General features: G+C 41.7%; 1 protein-coding gene across 2 annotated transcripts in view; it reads left to right on the top strand.

Moving 5' to 3' along the window:
- Nucleotides 1–932: 932 nt before the first annotated feature.
- The window catches only part of DIAPH1 (diaphanous related formin 1), an 86,977-nt gene continuing 74,924 nt past the window's right edge, over nucleotides 933–12,985 (top strand). The window contains exon 1 of one of the 2 annotated variants that reach the window (XM_033096110.1): nucleotides 933–1,167. In XM_033096110.1, the coding sequence (XP_032952001.1) occupies nucleotides 1,051–1,167 (117 nt within the window). In that variant the 5' untranslated portion in view covers nucleotides 933–1,050. The remainder of the gene's footprint in view (nucleotides 1,168–12,985) is intronic. The other variant, XM_033096109.1, reaches the window with a different exon arrangement.

Here is a 12,985-nt window from a genome sequence, read left to right as displayed (position 1 = left end):
ACTCTTGGAGAACACCTTTTCACTTAGGTCTGATTTGTCAGTAGAGAATCCTGGTTAAACATAGGGCTTGGCAGTCAGACTCCTCTGGGTTTAAACTTTTACCAATTAGGTGTCGTTGGGCAATTGACTTCAAGTCTCAAAGTCCAAATTTTCTGTTTGTAAAATAGTGAGACTAGTGGAATCTATGACATGGCACTGTGAGGATTCAGTGAGAAAATAATGCGTATTATGTTTTATACTCATATAGCACCTGGCATAGAGCAAGTGCAAGGAAAATGGTGACTTACTGTTTACGTTAGGCATATATTGGCAATAACTAGTTTCTCTCTATTAGAAACACAACTAGAAAGTAGCAGACCTGGGATTCAAAACTAGGTAATGTAACTCCAGAGCTAGTCAAGTTCCAGTCTAGCACTTGGCCTGGACCAAGCTCTGTTCTTGGCGCGTAGCTCTTAATAAATGATAGCTGTCGCTTTTGTATTTTTTCATGTGCTCCATTGGTATTATGCGCACACATAAAAATTGTATTATCCTGGAAAGACCGGCACTGCATTTTCTGCCAAGATGACAGTGTCATGAGATTTTTAGTTCAAATAATATCCTGGTCTTCTGTAAGAGGGGCCAGGCTTTACAGCCACGTGGGAGATGGGCGGCGTGCGCTGTTTCTACCGCCAGGAGGCGCTGTTCGTGCTCGCGGCCGCAGAGGGTTGCACCGCCCACTCGTCACCCCTCCACGTGGGTCAGAATGGTTAGGCCCGCCGGGCAGGTAGCGCGTTTCCGCGGCTTCCCTCTTCCCCCTTTCCCTTCCCCCATTGGTAGGGGCTGCGGGTCCGGGCGGAAGTGGGGCAGGCGGGCGGGAACGAGGCGTCGCCGTTGTATATTCATGAGGCGCGCGCAGCCCGGCATGCTAATGAGGCGGGGCGCGGCGGCGGGCTGAGGAGCTGCTGGGCGGCGGCGGCGGCGGCGGCGGCGGAGGCAGCGGCACCCGGGTAGGATCTGCCGGGCGGGAGCGGTGTAGGCGCGGCGTCACCAGCTCGCGCGAACCTGGATATGGAGCCGCCCGGCGGGGGCCTGGGGCCCGGCCGTGGGACCCGGGATAAGAAGAAGGGCCGGAGCCCGGACGAGCTGCCTGCGGCGGGCGGCGACGGCGGCAAATCCAAGAAATTTGTGAGTGTCCTTCCCACCCCGTTCCGTCAGCCCGGCCCGGTAACCGCCTTCTGGACCCCGGAGATCCCCTCAGCCGGACCCGGAGATGCACGCCTGTCTTTCGGGAGCCGCCCCCGCGCCTCCGTTCCTCGTTTTGCTGGGTCCTGGGCTCCACAGCCCAACATCCTACCCCTCCAGGACCTCGGGGAGCCCCGGAGTCCCACCCGGCTCTTGCCCCGGCAACCTTGGGGCTTCCTGTACCCCGCAGCCGGCACGCTGTGCCCTCCGCCCCCATCGCCCGGGCGGGTCTCAGCCCCATCTCTTTCCTCTCAGCCCCACTTCCTTTCTTCTTCCTCTATCTATCACCCGAACGCGCCTTCTCTATCTTGGTCCTCTGTGCTTTTCTGAGTCCATTTTCTCTATTACCCTTCCCCCCTTTTTTGGTATCTTCTGATTTGCTGCTTCTAAAGGTCACTTCGTTCCCCCAAGATTGATCGCTTTCACCTGCTAACTTTCCTCCCGCCCAGTACCCACTCTGGGCCCTCAGCCCGGTGTCACCTGATAATCCTTCCTCTCAGGAATGTTACCTGACTTGGGCCCTACCTTCCCTCCTCCCTTGGACGTTTGTCCTTGCGATTGACGAAATGGGTTCCTGCCCAGGTCCTCTGGTCATTGGGCATGACGTTAATTTTCTTCCTAGCGTTTCTCTATCTAGAGAACCTGTCACTTTGCACTGTCCCTTATCACTTTCCAGGGGGTTAGAACATCTCTCGTGATTTTAACAGTCTTGCCCTAGGATGGTGATAAACCTCCCCCATGGGGAGGAAGTTAGACTACAAGTCCAAAAGTTTGCAAGTAATTGAATTGCTTTCTTTACATTTCCCGTGATAACCATCTCCAACTCTTCTGCCACCTCTCGTGCCCCAAGGCCACTGGTATCCCTTTTCCTACCTGTAGAAGAGTATAGCTCTCCTCAGGTGCCCATTATTTCCAACTGGAGTCTGAAAGAATATTGATATTCACGTAATCCTATTGTATTTCATTACCTTTGCCCACACTAAATCTTTCTTATTGCTCTTTCCGGGGAGCTATTTGTTTGCTTTATACTGTAGAAGCTTTGAAAGATATGTGGCGCCTTCCAAGAGAGGGGGAAAGGGTCTTGGATCCTAATAATCCTTTGCTAGTTGTAACTATAGTTATGTAGTCTTCCAGGTAATTATGCCTCCACCCCAGTATCTCTTTCTACTAATCAAATGGCTTCTAACTCTTTCCTCTCTCTCTCTTTACTCTTATCCCCACCCCTTAGCGTTCTGACCCAATGCCATAAGTTTGGGGAGAAAATTGATGAAGTGATGGAATCAGGAAGAAAATGTTGCTTTGGGACCTAGAGGGTTGAGATGTAGAGAGCACTAAATAGAATTAAAATAGTGCCTCATCTCTTCCTGGTATTTCTAGCAAGGCAGGTGCTTCTGGACTGTCCTTTCCAGTGACTTACAGGCTGTTGGTAACTTTTTATCTGGTGACGTCTTTTTCCCCAGAAATGTAGGGTTAATAGTAACGATGACCCTCCCCCTATAGTGACTAAAGCAACATTTCCCTATGTTTCTTCAGGGTAAGAATTGACCCTGGAGGTAGAGAGCTTTCTTTCTAAGACTTAAATTCTAGGGCCCATATTTCTGTATGTTTTTGTTTTGGTTTTGTTTCCATGCGTATTGTTTGACCTTCTTCACCTGAATTCCAGCTATTCCTGCTGATTTATAGTGACCTCTTGACTTGTAAATGTTTTTCAAGTTCCTGATAGAATTTTATATGTACCTTTGTTTTATCTAACACTTGTGTGTTTCACAAATGTGTGAAATCTAAGTGCGTGGTGCTGAAAGGTGATACTGGAGGAAACTCAGCTTCTTTTCACCTGTTTTTTGGAATGTTCATGAAGTCTTGTATATGCTAAGTGGATTTGGCTCAGAGTTGTTGGTATTTGCTTTAGAGAGGGTGGAGCTGAAACAAGTTCTCTTTTTCTTTCAGAGGTATTGGTCTTAACCCTTAACTTGCTGAATTCTAAAAAAAATATGTAGCACTGGTAGGGCGGAGAATTGCATTCGGAGCTAGGGGATTAGAAAGTTTCCAGGTTGCTTCTTAACCCGTTTATTGCCAATTATAATATACTTCAAGTCATCAGAATATTCTGTCTTCATTGCTCTTCTTATGAAAAATCTGTGGAAGTGAGAAACTAGGAGGAACATTGCAATCCACTTCTCTTTCTGTCTGCATTTGTATATGTAGGTGGCTGGAGTGGGCGAGATTGCTGGTGTGCTTTTGTTACCCATGGCTTAGTTTTTTTGAACTACAGGCTAAAAGTGAACTCAAAACTTTCTCTTACTCCGCCTTTTCAGGAATGCGTACCCTCTGGAACTCCATTAAGAATGTACTTTATAAAATTGCACTGGTTTGTCCTTAGTGCGCTCAAAGGTTATTTGTTTACTAATCCCTTTATCTGCTACATACCTTTCCAGGTTTATGCAGGTTCTAAGTACTGATCCGCTGATGAGAACACAAAGCTCACAAATTGCCTAAGATCTGCTCTTACTCTCTGAGGCATCTTGTGTAGAAAGGAGATGGAGTCGAAGTTGAAAAAGTGGTTGGGCATCATCTTTGAAAAACATGTGGTTGTGAGAGATGCTGACATATGTGGCTGAAGTCAGGCTGCCTGGTATTCCCCCGTGGTTCTTCATGAGTCTATCTTTCCCTGGGCCAAGAGCATGGCCCTTCTCCAGCATTATTCTACTTCCTTTCAGAAGTCCTTAAGATGAAGGAAAGTAAAAATTCCAGATGAACAGAGTATTATCTGACTCTTCAGCAGTGATGAATGTGGGTGTCAGATAGACTGGTTTCTGAAATACGTGTAAAGGGAGTAAGTGTAACGAGTATGTTAGAGGCTGCAGATTATTCCTGCATCTGTAGCTTCCAGGTCTTCTCATTCAAGCAATTGATGTGTTCTAAGAAAAAATATTGCTTCCTGTTTCAGCTAGGAGCATAACTTTGTAAAACGTGAATTTCCGTGTAGGATTAGAGAAAAATAGCAGGTAGATCATTTTTAAAATCTTGTTTGATTTTGGAGGCCTAGGTTGAGTTATTACCAGGTTGCAGTTTCATGCCCTTGTAAAAGCAGAGTGATAGTGAGAGTATAAATGTTTAGTTGTACACCCCTGTCCAAAATGAGAGCAATCAAAGGTGAAGGATGCAAGGCAGGATTTTAAAGAGACATTAGGAAAGGTGGAGGATATAAACGAAGTGGAGTTGTTCGTGCAGATTTCTGCTTCTCTTAAAGGACCCTTTAACTTTGATACAAAAAGTCGCAGAAAACCAGGGAGTATACAGAGAGCTTTTACACACGTCATGGGTTTCTTCCCTGAGAGATGATAAACAGAGGGATTACTTACTTAGTTGGGAAAGAAGGAGGGGAACCTACGGGAATGTTACTGAGATGCTTGAGATGCCAGGATGATACCTTAAAAATTTCTGCCCTTCTTCCTACCTCGTCTTTAAAGACAGCCCACTTGATAATGTTACATGTACTTGTCTCAAAGGAAGTCCTCCCTTGCAGAGGCAAAACGAAGAGAATGCCTCAGAATTAAAATATCTATCTTGGAAGAGTTGTAAATGTTGGGATACTTTTATAAAAAGAGCTGAAAATGTTATGAACTATAAATTATGCTTGTTATAAAAGCTAAGATAAATAGTAATAAGTGAGAAGGGATTTAACTTTGTTCATGGGCACATAGTTCAGAATCGAGTCATTTTATTTCCTGTATGATAGAATAACTATTTGCTGTCCCTTGCGGCCCTCAGTGTATTTGATAAAAGGATTGCCAAGCGATTTTTGGTCAGTGTTATATTTTCAGAGAACTGTAATAGAGGCTTAAACGATAAGGTTATGCCACATATGATTTAGAAGAATAGGTTGAAATCATGTTGATAAACAAGAAATACTAGGTATTATATAGGGTTTGTACATGCAGGTGGGTTTTCTCCCATTTTCTGTCTCAGCTGAAATCATTCACGGCTGCAAAAAGCATCCCCTTTTTGCAACTAACTTGGTATTTCTGAAGTGTTTCTCCTTATTATGTTGAGCCTTCTATTCCCAACCACTTGTGTTTGAAAGCACGAGTTAAAAGTTCACCTCTTGCTAACCAGCAAAGTGGGTACTTGCTCCTAGTTAGGGTTAGGTTAAGGCAAAGCACACGTTCTCCTCTTGTTGCCCAGGCACCTGCCATCCCCTCCCTCTTTGCTTTTATTCTCTTCCTGCTTTTATAGGGGCTGGTTCAAGTTTCACGGACAGCCAGGCTTTTGAGGAATCAGGAGTAGTAAAAGCTGTTGACACTAAAATTTCTTAAAACCTCGAAGCTAAAATTGAGAAGTAAAGAATGTTTTAATCACTATGAACATATTTCACCTTTTTTTAACCTGTTTTTTAATTTTTTTTTTAACACAGTTTTTAGAATCAAAGAACTCTTCTGAAGGAAGTAAAAGAATTACGGAAGAAAAAGAAATATTGAGACCTATATTTTAATGAATTTTAACACCAATTACAGGATAACTCGGGGTGAATCATTGTTCTTCCAACTGAGATTCTTACTTCCATTCATTATTAAATAACCTTGCCATGAATGGCAGTCTTAAATTTTAGAGTTGGAAGGGACTTTAAATGTCATCAAGTCCAAACACCCACTCAATGCAGCAATCCTTCTTACAGTTGAAGGTTGGAAATCAGGGGGCTGAGGGGTGGGAATTGGATAAATGAATGGAGAAAGAGAAGCAGAAATTTTGGATCCTTCATTTCTTTTAGTAAATTTCAGGATCTTGGAGTAGCTAGAGTAGTAGAAAGGGTCAATATAAGAGGAACAGATACACTACAAGCCGTGAGACTGAGGGAAAAGATTGAAGAGACTGGCTCTCTGTGGCTTGGCTCTGTGACAATTAGGGAGGGTCAATTTGTCCTTTAAATATTTGCTTAAATTTCTTTTCTCCAAGAAGGGGAATGGAACAGATTAAGGGGACACAAAGGAGAATAAGCATTAACGGAACTGAATTAAGAGGAACACATGGCATTCTTATGTGGAAGCATTCTTATATGGAAGATGGGATATTCCATCCTCGGTGCTGGTTGTAAGTGGTTCTTAGGCAGTAGCTATTTTGGCATTTTGCTAGGGTAGCTGATACAGATAGAGTTTATGGTGTTCTGGATTATTTTTCTGGCTTTCTGATTCTGTGACTTGCTCCCTGTTTTAGGACTAGTGCTGTGTGTAAGCATAGAATTTGTATTTTCTTTTAAGATTTAACATACTTTAAGGACCTAATAGAGGGTGATTTAGAAACCTTCTTTGATACTAAAGGTCACAGAATACCAAGGAGTATACCTTGGTAGTGGGCTTACATCTCAGATATAGCTGCCGTTTTTTTTTTTTGTTTGTTTGTTTGTTTTTTAATGTTAGGACTTTAGGATCAAGTAAAAAATAACTCTCACTCTTTTGTTTTCTTTTTTTCCTTGGAGTAGCTCACACTTTATTCAGGGGTCTCACCTTTTTTTGTGCTACAGAGCCTTTGGACATCACCGCCCCCCCCCCCCACAATTTTTTATAGCTCTATTGATGTATTATTAACATACAGTAAACTGCATATATTTAGTGCACAATTTGTGAAACTATTACCACAGTCACGATAATGAATATATCCAGTACCCTCAAAAGTTTCCTCCTGCCTCTTTGTAATCTGTTCTCCTCCCTCCTCCCTGTGTCCCCATCCCTAAGTAACCACTGATTTGTTTTTTGTAACAATAGATTAGTTTGTATCTTTCAGAAGTTTATATAAGTGGAATCATACAATATAAACCTTTTTTTCTGGCTTCTTTCAGCATAATATATGTTGTTACATTTATTAGTAGCTAATTTTTTTTTGCCAAGTAGTATTACATTGTATAGATTTAACCATAGTTTGGTTATTCATTTACCTCTTGGTAGGCATTGGGGTTTCCAGGTTTTGTGTTTTTGTTTTTTGCTGTGTACATTCATATACAAGTTTTTGTCTGTACATATACCTACATTTCTCTTTTGTAAATACCTAAGAGTGGAATAACTAGGTTATATGGTAGTTCTATGTTTAACTTTCTTAAGAAATTGCCAAGGTGTTTTCCAAAGTGGTTGTACCACTTTACATTGCCACAGGCAATATATAAATTCCAGTTTTTTGCTAACTCTTGATATGATCAGTCTTAAGTTTTAGCTGTTCTGGTGGGTATGTAGCAGTATCTCAGTGTGTCTTTAATTTGCATTTCCCTGATGATGCTGAGCCTCTTTTTGTGTTTATTTGCTGTCTATTTCTTGAAGTGTGTGTTCAAAATTTTTGCCCATTTAACATTTTTTTATTATAGTCTAAATACCAGTCCTTTGTTGGATATAGGTTTTGAAAATATTTTCTCCCTCCTGTGACTTGCCTTTTCATTTTCTTAACAGTGTATTTTGAAGCATAAAAGTGTTTAATTTTGATGAAGTCCAATTTTTTCTTTTGTGTATGTAGTCATATATCAAAAATCCTTGCTAAAATTATGGTCATTAAGATTTTTCTCCTCTGTTTTCTTCTGAAGGTTTTGTAGATTAAGCTCTGAAATGCTGTTTTCCACTTTGGATATGTGGATTATATTCCACATATTGTCTTTGGGATGTACATTTTCACTTGTATGTGAGAGAGAGCATTTCTAATACTCCGACGGTTGGGGGACTTTGAGATCCCATTTCTCCTGAAAGCATTTTCATCTTACGTGATGTTAGAAACCTTTTGTGTGTGTATACTCAGTGTGCTACAGGTTGTATAATGACAATTTTTTTTATCTATAAATGTTCACGAATGTTCAGTATCTTTATAGAAAGGAAGATTGATTCATTCTGGAAGGTTCAGACTGGAAGGACAGGGAGTAATAACAATAACAGTAACAGTAATAATAGCTGTTGCATACTTATTATAGCCCTGGCACTGTGTGCTAAAGAGCTTTAGATTCTTCATCTCATTAATCTCGACATCAGCCTGTTAAGATAGGGCACTGTTGTTATTTCCACTTTCTAGGTAATTCGACTGAAACTCAGTGAAATTCAGCAACTCGCTTTGGGTCACAGAACTGGGAGTCTAACTTCGGTCTGACAGATTAAAACAACACCAAAACCCAAAACCCCATGTTCTTGTTCACCACGTTGTACATGGACAGTTTACGTGTGTCCAGTGTTAGCACCTGCAGTATAAAAGACTATTCACTAGCAGGAATTTCTTAGACAATTTTGATGGTATCTCTTTCAAGTCCTTTGACAACGGCAGTCCATTAAAACTGGACTGTCCTCCAGTTCAATTGGTGGGAAAGAAATATTGGGTCTAGATGTGCAAAGTGCAGTGGCTAAATGCCTAACTGCTTTTTGCCTTAGGATTTTAGACTTTGAAATCATTGCAGGAATCTTCATTAAACCTTTCTTATCTTAGGCATGAAAAAGTAGTTGTTACAATGCATGCAAAACTTATCTTCTCTCTGACTCATGAGTTATTAAGAAGTTGTCTAAATTATTAGTTTTTAAAATGTAACCTTATCTCCTTTGTAAGTAGAACAGCTCTAACAGCATCACCTGTCAGGAATTTTAGTTGTTTCAATGGCTGAGAAGCACGTAGGGGTGACAAAGAGGGGGAGGGGAAGAGGAAGCTGCTGCTAGACTATCTCTGTACTTATCTTTGCTATATTTTAGAATTGGCGTGTGGCCTTCTCAAATACCTCTCTTTGTGGCCCTGACACTTGCCCATAAGATAGCAAAGGGCTAACAACTCCAAGGTTTCTTCTGAGTCTGGGGACTGTAGAAGTTTGTTCTTTAGATCTGGCAGTTATTTGCCTGTGGTTAATAATTAAGACATTACCACAGAGATCCAGGTACCCTGAACTAGGATTTTTCTGTATGACTGGTGGCAAAGAGTAGAGAATAGTTGCTCTTGTTTGTCTAAATCTACGTGGATCTACCCTAGATCCTAAAGGCTGAAGATCAAGAAGTCATGTGGTTGTCCTATCAGGTTCAGTCCTTGCTTTTGAAAAGATTGTAATCTCAGCCAGGTCTGTAGAAGAATGGGTAGGGAAAGCTCTAAGGGCATGAACATATACTTTAAAAGCTGTAGAAATCCAGAGAAGTAAAGGAGCTAAGTGGCAAGATTACTGGACTGAGAGTCAGAAGATGTAGGTTTCAGAATCTTAGAATGCTGGTGGTGAAAAGGATGCTAAAAATTATTTAATTTAAGCCCTTTATTTTATAGGTTAAGAAATGTGGGTTTAGAGAAGTGATCTGTCCCAATTTTCAACAAGACCTATGACTGGAACCCCTGTCTTCCACTCCACTGCAGTATTCTTTCCATAGATTGCTGCCTGGTCTGACTTTGCTACTAATTAATTAACCATGTGAACTCTGGGCAAGTCAAGTCACTCCACTTTTTTTTGTAAATTAGAGAGTTAGTATGAATGATTTCAAGGGTCCATACTGATATCCCAAATTCTATAAATGATGCAGAATATAATTGTGGGCAGGGCTTGTTAGCTTCATACAAGACGGTGGATATGACAGGTCCTGGAAGGAAATCCAAAGACTGGTAGAGAAGAGAGGGAAGGGATTGCACGGGATGAGGAGCAGTGTGAACAGAGGCTCAGAGGTACGAATGTGTGGCTGTAGTAACGAGAAATGGCCCGGTTTTTTGAGATTATTTTAGTCCTGGGAAGGGCTTTTAGGTTCTCTTTTTGGAGAAACCTGCAGAAAGCATGACTGAAAATGAGCATTTTTGTAACATGTCAAGAGGAATGTTGATGCTGTTTCTGGCCCTGTGAATGTGTCATGGTGACAGTACATCAGCGTATCCAAGAGCATGACTTGAGTTGTGTTAGGCTTCCAGCAAATCATTTCTGCTCCCTAGGTGGAGTTTGGATAGTTAATTTTGTTTGACTTCCAGTTCTTACCAATTTTAATACATCCCTGCTTTCAGACGGTCAGATTAAATTTTTTAAAATGTGACTCTTTTTGGGGGGTCTTATCTCTCATCTGGCTTATAAGGTGCCTGAGAGCAGTGGTGTTTAGCTCACATTAGCAGTATCCTTTTATGTATTTTAGTTTTAATGTTAGTCTTGGGAATCTTAAGATTATTTTCAAGGCTCTCTGTTTCTGTGGTCTAATATAAGATTGACAGTTTTGAAAACATTAGTCCTCTCACCAAGGTAACTATGAGGCAGAGAGAACCACTAATGTAACTATACCCGACCAGAAGAACTCTGTTGAGAAAATATTATTTTTCTCTAGAGATGGTATCTTACAGTTTTGTCTTGTGTTTAATGAAGGAACATGTCTATAGGATTAAAAATCTCTGTATTAATTTCCACAGTACAGGGCTGCCAACTTTTATCATTATACATGAGAACAATATTTGACCTAGTGCTCCAGGGATTGTTAACATACATTTGAAGTGAATGATTGCTACATCTCCATGTTATTTGAATCTGTTAGTATCACAGTCTTACATGGCTACAGAAAGGGTTGCATAGAATATTAAATAAAGAAGTCAAGGGCGGCCAGATGGTTCAGTTAGTTAGAGCATGAGCTCTGAACAACAGGGTTGCTGGTTTGATTCTCACATGGGCCAATGAGCTGTGCCCTCCACAACTAGATTGAAGACAATGAGCTGCCGCTGAGCCCCGGAGCGGCAGCCGGATGGCTCAGTTGCTTAGAGTGCGAGTCTCAACAACAAGGTTGCCGGTTCGATTCCTGCATGGGATGGTGGGCTGCGCCCCCTGCAACTAAAGATTAAAAACGGCGACTGGACTTGGAGTTGAGCTGTGCCCTCCACAACTAGATTGAAGGACAACGACTTGGAGCTGATGGGCCCTGGAGAAACACACTGTTCCCCAATATTCCCCAATAAAAAATAAAAAAAAAAAATTAAAAGAATGAAAGTGATTTAAAAAAAAAAGTCAAGGATGAGTCTTCACATCCTCAGGATTTGTCTGGATCTCCACATAAAAATGCTAGTGGCAGTAGGAGTGCCCAATTTTTTTTTTCATAAATTCATATACTGCTACCCGTAGCCATAGAGTTCCTTCAAGTCCATCATTTGGCCATAGAAGCAAAGTAGTTTTGGAGTGTTCTAAAATTATTTCATCATGTTTACATGGGGCCCACAGAGATATTTTTAGTTTTGTTAGTTTTTATGTAAGATGTGTGTCAGGCTTCTCAGGCATAGAGGTTTCTAGGGATTTCTTGATTCTTGTATTTTAAAAAGATGGGAGTTGGCCTTAGTTGGCAGCTCTTTGTATCTGCCAGGGCTGGTTCGTTACTTATTTCTAGGCCCATGGGTGACGTCTGTTTCCTGTGATTGAAACCACAAGAAAAAGTGGTGAGAAGCCACTGTAGGATATGCAGTATCGGGCAAGTAGCAGGCATTGGGCTGCCCTCAGAAAGAGCAGGAGTAACTAAGCAGACTCTGTAAGGGTCTTTGATGAGACCCTAGAAATGAGCTGACCCAGCCTCCTCCTCTTCAGATGGGGACACTGAGGCCTGGAGCTATTAAATGGCTCAGGATCATGTAATTAGGTGATCTAGCTTTTAGAGTCCACTAACTAGTCATTATTCTTTCTCACATTGTATTGTCACCCCTACATTTGGTAACTATGCCCTGCCAGCATGTCTTCTTAAACAAAGTACTGCTGGAAAAGAGTAAACACCGGTGGGCATTTTGAATATGGGAATTGGATGATGCTGCTTTGCTTTTAGCTGGGCTAATGATTTTTTATGTTTTTTGAAAAGACAAAGACATATGAATATTTCTGGTGTTGATGGAGGAATAATGATATTTCATCCCATGCTTCCCCCCCACCCAAGATTTTCTGAAAATAAAATCTTATTCTAGATTTGTAAAAGGCCAGAAAATGTTTACTGTGGTTTCATAAGATTGAGTCTGGCTTTTTGAGTAGTAGTGTAATTTTTGGATCAGTTAAGCTATTATCAGTAGGCTGTGATAATTTCTGGGTATTCAAGAATGATGTGAGGATGGAAAAAAAGAGGCGTAACCATCATTTAAAAATGAAGGATTTGAGAAGGGGATTTAAAGCAAGCTGCAGGCACTTCCTGTCTCCCAGGCCTTGGGTGTGTCAGACACATGTCCACCCTTGAGGAACAGTAGATGACCTGCTACTCACATCACAACATGGGAGGAGAAGACAGTTGCTACGGTGATTGAGAAACAGCGTTCCTGAGTCACTGTTTCCAAATGAATGGACAACACCCCTTTTTTAAAGGAGCACTCAGCAGTCTTCTCTAAGCTCAGGCAGTAAAGAGAGGCTTGGGAAGAAAGTAAGGAACAAGTGTCGGTATTTGGACTTTGAGATATATGTTGAAACTTGGGAAAAACGGGTTAACATTAGTTATTGTTTTCTATAGATGTATTCTGGAGTCTTATCAGAACCTTACGGTGTTTGAGAGGGAGGAGAGGCTTTGCTTACTGTTCTTTCACCAGATGACAGAAAATCCACGCACCTCCTTCCTGACAGCAAAGGAGATGGACGTGCCTGCTGCCCTTTGTGAGACCTGATGGGAAACTGGGACTTCCAGAATCTGAACGCTTTCTCTGTTAGCAGCTTGTGTTCTCAGCCCAGGAGTGCTTTATAGTACGAGAAGGGGCTGGCAGTTTGTTTGAGGAATGCAGTGTTCCCTGCCTGGTTTCCACCTGTTCTGCTGAGCTGGAATAGTGAAACCTGAGTGGACTTGCCTTCTTCCCTCTAGGCTAT

This window comes from Rhinolophus ferrumequinum, chromosome 24 (assembly GCF_004115265.2).
Source record: "Rhinolophus ferrumequinum isolate MPI-CBG mRhiFer1 chromosome 24, mRhiFer1_v1.p, whole genome shotgun sequence".
Classification (NCBI taxonomy): Eukaryota; Metazoa; Chordata; class Mammalia; order Chiroptera; family Rhinolophidae; genus Rhinolophus; species Rhinolophus ferrumequinum.
The sequence above is the reverse complement of the archived record's forward strand: the minus strand, read 5'-3'. Positions and strand labels throughout refer to the sequence as shown.